At 37.0% G+C, this 7,479-nt stretch overlaps 1 protein-coding gene across 1 annotated transcript; it reads right to left on the reverse strand.

Annotated features, from left to right (window-relative positions):
• Positions 1-1,194: 1,194 nt before the first annotated feature.
• On the reverse strand, positions 1,195-6,567 carry LOC122178346 (sulfotransferase 1C1-like). The gene is made up of 8 exons (XM_042868477.1): positions 6,467-6,567; positions 5,832-6,009; positions 4,113-4,250; positions 3,545-3,642; positions 3,100-3,226; positions 2,003-2,097; positions 1,630-1,810; positions 1,195-1,488 (listed from the first exon to the last, which is right to left on the reverse strand). The coding sequence occupies exons 2-8, from the start codon at positions 6,001-6,003 to the stop codon at positions 1,376-1,378; spliced, it is 924 nt and encodes a 307-aa protein (XP_042724411.1). The 5' UTR covers positions 6,004-6,009; positions 6,467-6,567; the 3' UTR covers positions 1,195-1,375.
• Between the last annotated feature and the right edge of the window lie 912 nt (positions 6,568-7,479).

Here is a 7,479-nt window from a genome sequence, read left to right on the forward strand (position 1 = left end):
CATTTTTAAGAGAAACTTGTTGGGTTGAGAGCTGACAATTTAACTTCCACATTTGATAGGAAGCCTTTTGTTGTTTCCAAACTCGATATTGGTGCTCTTTAAAGAAATATGTTCAATTTAGATATTTGGATAAATCTCTATCCTGAAATGGTCTGTGCACACTGGCTTTTGCTGCTGTTAGTAGATCCCTGGAACCTCCTTGGGCCAAAGAGAAAATTCATGCAGTAAACATTTTGTGTTGAGCTATAGAAACCAAGACAGTATTTTCCTCTAGCTGCTGTAGTTGTTTTCCCTCTGACATTCAGGCTGCAAATCCAGTTAAACAGGAACTCTTCAGGGGCTTTTTGTGTGTTGAACTCAGTAGCGACACTTCAAATGTAGAAGTGGTTTGATTGGTAATAGTTGTCTGTGATTAAAAGGGCAATGGATTATTTTAGCTAATTTCCTACCAACTGAAGAAATGGCTATAGTTCTGGTGCTAATGCTAAAGCATTATTTGATAATATTGAGCAAACCTTAGTGCAACTAAAGGTTCTAATTGAGCTGGTTTTATATTTAGTCAACAAGGGAAGAGCATAGAAAAGGAGTAGGTGATAATGTGATAAGTCTGATGGACACATTTATGAAGGTGGAGAAGGGGCAAATATTGTCAGCACTGACTCTTGACCTGCTTCATATGAACTTTCAGGATTTTCTGCAGAGGTCTGCAGAAGTTGGTGCTATTCATTTCAAAAAGGCAACAATGGCAAAACCTTCTTGTCTTGATGCATTAGTATCTACAACCTTCACAGCTGGATTGAAGATGAGTACCTCTCTATAGCCCTGTAACAAATTTCATCAGATAATGGGTGTTTGGTGTCTTTCAAAATGCTGCTTTCATCACAGTGGCATTTATGATGCCTGGCTTAAAACAAGAAAAAAATAAAATGATTCTACTTGGTGCACTTCTCTTGCTTTGTTTATTCTTGACCAACATTTAAAATTCTTTATTGTTGTTATTTATCAATTAACATTTATACAATGTGGGAATAGCATATTATAATGCCCACAGCTTTTTTTCCTGTTTGTTTCCTAATTTCTGATTTGAAAATGCCAGTGATATCAACTCCAGTTTAACAAAGACAGAAACCCAAAATATCTGAAATAATTCAGTTAATGCTAAAAGTTACTGTGGAAGAGTTGAATGGCAAAAAATCAGGGAGGGAGCATTTTATTCAGGGAGGCAAATCTACATTCCACATAGTTTGAACAATCTCATCGTAATGAATAATCAGTGGTATGTGAAAGATTTTGAAAGGCATTTTGTGAAGGAAAAGCAAAATATGGAAAAAGGAAAATGCTGATAGATTGTAAAAATAACTTCTGTTGCTAATATTCACAATTCCGTGCGAAAAACTAGAGAGGTGTCAGCCATTTTCTTCTTGTAATCCTGATCAAATTTCTTGTTCATTGCCACAGTCAAATAATTCTTCCAGTCTCCAACAGCTCCTATGAAAAAGAAAATATTTTAATTTACCATTATTTCTTGTAGCCCACGACTTACTAAAGATCTATACTTGAATAGAATGATTATTTCAAGGAAGAATGACAAGCAGAAAGAGACTTAATGCCAGTAATAAAACTCAGTACCTTTTCTCATGAATGGGGAAACTGAGTGATCCATTACTCCCTCAAAATCCCTAGTGTAGTTTGCCATGGGATTGTCTTTCATTATCTCAAATGAGGTATTATATGTTATTTTGTTGAGAACCTCCTCGTCTAAGTCCTTCTCCAGAAACTTCATAATCTTACGAATTTCTCTCTTTGGATTCTGCAGAGAAGAAAGTATGACAAGAAACAGAGCCAAAAAAAGCAAGGAAATTGGAGTTGTTATCAAGGTGAAAAGTAAAGTTGTGTGAAGGTTTACAGGTACAGATGACATAGTAGGCATCTGTTGATTTTAGATATGTACTGAACTTCCAGATTTCAAAAAGATCTCTATAAACACACATTCAGGCTTTACCTCCTTCATATCCTCATAGAAGAGGAAGAGAATACGGTGCTTGTCTTTTGCCTTCCACCATCCTTTTACGTGGTCATACCAGGAGCCCCAAAGCACTGAAAAAGGAGTAACAGCAGCAGTAGCTATAAATACCCAGTCTTGTCTTGAAGTGTCTGTGTCTCTGACACTTCCTCCACAATCAGTGTCTATATATTTCCCTGTTTTTTAAGCTAGTTTTGATTCACTTTCAGTTTGCCCTGCAGGGTGTTGGACTATATGGACAAGAAAGGTTCCTTTCAACCTGTATTATTCTAACTGGTTGAATTATTTGGTATGCTGTCAGAAGTGGCTGTTTCTCTCCAGTAAGTACCAAGCTGACTGGCTTGGACAGAGGTTGCTATGTTCTAAGCAACTGCGCTGGCAGAAGAAGGCATGCAAGTGGAGACTTTTAATTAGGCATGAGACTTTCACTCTGGTCCAGACAGTGGTGCTTCTAGGCCTACATATTTCCAAAAAGGACCTATAGAAACTTTTTCTGACCAAAATTGAACACTGTCATCCAAATGAACAGGTTTTATTTTTTGGATATTAGTGCCTCTTTTAGAAGAAGAAGAATCAGTTTATGAGGTTGCCTGTCCTTAGCTAGATAATTGGCTTTTTTCAGATGCCTGATTTTTAGACAGTTGAATTTATGTAAAAGGACTCTCCTAGTTCAAATTCATGCTGCATAATCTATGCATAATTAAACTTGGCTCTCTTGTGTGTCATGCTAGAATACAGCCACTGAGCTGCTGTATTTTCCCTGGCGGCTTCTAAGCAGGTTTCTTTTATCCTCACAGAGAAAAACCTAAAAATCATCACATATGGTTTTGAAAGATAATGGAGTAAAGAACAGCATTGTTTTTTTTTTTTTTCTCTCAAAGTGTGCATGTAAAGATATGGTTCATCTTTTAGGTATTCAAAGGTAAAAACCTTTGAATGAAGAGAAATTACTACTGAAACACTTTTAGTGGGTATTCCTCCACAGACTGTCAGCACTGAATTTCAAAACAGATATTTTGCTATTGGGTAGTTTTAAATGAACAAAATTTCTTAAACAACTATTTGCAGCTCATCACCTTCTCCACTCATGAATTTCTCTGTGAACTCCTCAATGGTTCCTGGGTCAGGCAATACTTTATTCATTCTGTGGAAATGGTAGTATGACACCAGGTTGTCTTTTGCATTTCTTGCCACATAGATGATCTTTGTTGGATGTGAAAATGAGAGAGAAAGAGAGAGAGAAAATACAAGATTAAGCATGCTTCTATGGATATTGAGCTTCTCCTTGTTTTCCCTTGGAGCCTGAGTAACAAAAGCTGAAGAGATTTTGCTTGGAAACTGTCATTCTCTGACCTCCGCAGAAAACTCAGCCACCACTTCTTTAGTTTCACACAGACCTTGAGCAATAAAGGGGAGGTAGCTGAGGAGACCTTTCACAAAGATTCTGGAAACCACATTCAGTCTGCTTTTATTACTTTCTTTCCATTTGAAGTAGAGAGATTCCTACCTCTTCAGCCTTACCTTGCACTTTTGTTCCCAGAAGGAGGGAGGCACCAGCTGCACAGGGAGATGACTTTTCATTGTTCGTGGAGAAGGCATAGCTTCAGCTAACTTCAGGCCTGCAGAAAGACTATTTATGAGAACTGACCTGCTCTTTAAGTTCCACTAGTGCTTCTTTGTTATTGAGATTTTGATGGTGACCTTTTAGAAGGTCACCTTAAAACGATCATTTATCTCCGAAGCAACTAAACAGAACGTAGACAACATTGCATAAGCAACTTTTGTGCTCCTGAAGGAATTTTTACTCATGTAATTTTACTTATGTGTTGAGGACATCTGCAGCTGATTTAGGTACTGTGGAGTATGACACACAGCTTTCAGAGGCACACCTTCAGTAGGGCCTGTGTCATATCTGCCAGCCTTGTATCAGCTTGTGTAGTACTCAATGCTTGTGGTAAAGCAAATGAACTGCATCCTGATTCTTGTTGTGGCACATAGTGCATTGGCAAAGAAAGCCCATGGCATCAGTTATGGATGCTTGTTTTATTTCCCTTCATTTAAAATACATGTCTATTTATGTGATATTCACCTGAGTATCCGAGAGATGAAGAATCTGGGATATGCCACTCAAGGAAAGGATGGCGTTTGTAAGTACTGGCACGTCTACACTTCTCAACGTCTCCATTTTGTTCAATCATATCCACTATCTCCTGTGTCCACGTAGTACCTGAAAATGTCAGTGCTTAGATGTTTTGCCTGGGGAGAGCTGAGAGTCTCTTCTGCTAGGGAACTGAAAGGTGGAAGGATGGAATCCGTGTCAAAAGAGGAAGGAACAGCACAGAGCGTGATTGAAAAAACAGAAAGAGAGGACAATGGAGGAAAAATGTATAGTTAGGTATAAAAAGGTGATTTCCAAAGCACAGTTTCAGGGATTCTGTTTCTGAAACATTTTTTTTCTTTCTAACAGAAACACCCTCTACTGCCACTGCGAGATAAACAGACACAGTACTGTTTGGAGACTGCATTATTTGAAAAGAAGAATGAAACTCCCGTATCCCAACTTCCACTTTTTCACAACAATTCAACAATTTCAATTTTTGTTTTCATCCTGAATTTGAATGAAAAAAAAAAAAAAGAAATACATAATCTTTGAGTGAGTATATAGTTTGACAATATAAAAAAGTTGCAGTATTTTCAATATTCTCATGTGAAATGCTTTAATGAAGCTCAGTACATTTTATTTCATCTGCCTGAATTAATGCAATACCTTGTGTCTCTCATGTGCCTCTTTTCCGTTGTAGCTGTGGTCATGAGGGCAATCACATCTCTTCCCAGGTACTTTGGCTAGAGAACCAGCTAAGGAATAACCTGGAAAGCTATCTGGGTAGGAAATTCAGCCACTAATAGGATACTTGAACTGTGTGAACCTGGCAGATATAATATAATGTCAAATGTACTCCTGATTTTATTTATTTTCAGTACTATGGTTGAGATATTTTAATCTAGGCAGACTCAAATAACATCCTTTCAGTTAAAGTAGACTAGAGATAAGCTAAAATCTTTCAGCAAAATATTTTCTCTACCTTCAAAAATAAATAATTTTGGGTAACAATATGCTTTTTTTTTTTTTTTTTTCTGCTGGAAACAACACTTAAAAATTCTTGCTAGTTTTTTGTGACCTTCAAATGCCATTGAGTTCCCAAATCCCCTGAACTGTATGTATTTCTGTTCATTCAGTTCAAGCACTGAAATCCTGTTACTTGCTGCTTTCCCATAAAATAAGTATAAGTGATCTAATCAAAAGGAGAAATAGTAATTAATTATAAGTCCAGTCAGTGAATTTGGTTATTTATTTAAGAAAAGTAATCTATCTCCAGTTAGGTTTCCTGTACTGGTTTACGCCAAGTCATTAGGATATGGTAAATTCAAATATGAATGCGATTCACACTTGTACAGTTTCTGTTATCTCTCAATGAACTGTGATTTTTACTAGACTTTGTTAAATAACCATCTGCTGATGGAAAAGTTCTACAGTACATTAGTATCTATCTATACAGCCTAAATCGAAGGAAATGTGTGAGCAATTAGACTTTGACCATTTGAACTTCAATAGTAATAGTCCGTAATTTCTGCCAAAGGAGTCGAAAGTTGCTCACCACAGCTAATAGAGCTTCATGTCTTTAAAATGTAAGTCAGTTTTGGGATTAAACAAATATCAGTCGCAACAGAAAAATGGAATTCTCCATTCCATTCATGATAGTGAGCACTATCCCAAACTTTTATGTTCTATTTACTATGTTACACAAACCTGCTTTTGCATATGTTGCAATGAGTAGATCATCAGGTCTGGCTTTGAAGTTCCACACTTGATCCCATACGGTGCATATTGGTTTCATGACAGGAATACCTTGCACTTCACCCAATTCAGATCGGAGCATATCATCATCCAGACTCAAATTTTTCATTTTATCCAGGGACATTTTGTCCTGCATGAGGAATGAAAGGCTTGGAAATTGACTTGTTTGCTAAATTGACTCACCCAACCTCAAGGTCCCTTTCCATATCCTCTGATTTACTCGCCTGTGTTTCAAGCTATCTGAGTCCATATTTATGCTCCTGGATGTAATTTGAAGAAATGCTTGGCATGTTGCTGTTGGCAACTCTCAGCATCTTTAAAAACCACTCCATTTACTCAGATACAAGAAGAGATTAAAAAACCCCAAACATTATTTCCATCTTTAGGCATTTTAGAAAACATATTGATGTAAAACACTGACTGTAATTGTGACATTTGAAAGGCAAGAAAAACTAATCAGGGATGTGATTCAAAAGACAATAGAGCCTAAAAGCTCCCACTGAAGTCAGCACATAGGACCCAACCTTTTGTTCTGAAAGAAAATAAACAGACTCTCCTGACAACACCCCCTTGGGCCTGATACTCACGATAAATACGTGCAGAACTTGTCTGGTCTGTGTTTCGTCCTTGCAGCTTTTCGCTTTTAGGGTTTTTTGCTGAATACTGGATTTTTTTACCGATAAATAACCTGAAACAGATAGATGATTAACTAAAGTCTGTTACACATTAATTATTTAAATCAACCCAGTTGAATCCGCTGCCCATCCTACAGCGTTACAAAAAGTAGTTACAGATTTATGTATTCCTCTTGAGGAATATTCTAGCCATAAAATTCAAAGTTCCAGAATCTGATTGGTGGAAATTTCTGCATTCGGGGAGGCTACAGAAATAACCTCAATTACAAATATGAGTTAGAAAGGATAAAAGACAGATTTCAATTTCAACAGCAAACACTGTCAAAATATTTCCGTTTGTTTCCATATTTACTCACATCTGTTTTCACACAGATTCTGTTGAACAGAGCAAGAAGTTGGTTGGTGACTGAGCTCTGAGTCAAGAAATTAAAAAAAAAGAGAAAAAAAACTTACAAGAGAAGTTTTCATGCTTGAATGTCTTCAGCCATAGGTCATATCAGTGACAGTGTAACTGCCCAGATCTTCAGACAGATGTAGAATGAAAGCTTGGCTGGAATTTCTATCCCTCCTATGAGTGTGATGAGAGCAAGGGAGGAAATACAGCAGCAGCCAATAGCTGAAGAGTTTTTCTGGCTTGGTTAATTAACTCCTTTTTAATCCTGTCATGGAAAACTACTTTGAATTCTCATCTGAAGTATGATTCTTTGCTGAAAACAACCTTGGATGTTGGCTACTACCTCCAGGCAGATTATTTTAATTTGTCTGTATTGTTGTCAATAGTCATGAAATGATTTCTAATATTAGTCTAAGTTGCCAGAACAGTTTATTTGCTGTTAACACCTAAGATCCATGGGACTGGATTAATTGGTTTCATTTTCATGATATTTGGCACTATGCTCATTTAATGGAAGTCCAAGGATATGTTTTATTGATGGGGCTAGCCATTTTTGCTTTGGACTACTTTC

This window comes from Lagopus leucura, unplaced genomic scaffold (genome assembly GCF_019238085.1).
Source record: "Lagopus leucura isolate 7727_CA_CO unplaced genomic scaffold, USGS_WTPT01 Super-Scaffold_100001, whole genome shotgun sequence".
NCBI lineage: Eukaryota > Metazoa > Chordata > Aves > Galliformes > Phasianidae > Lagopus > Lagopus leucura.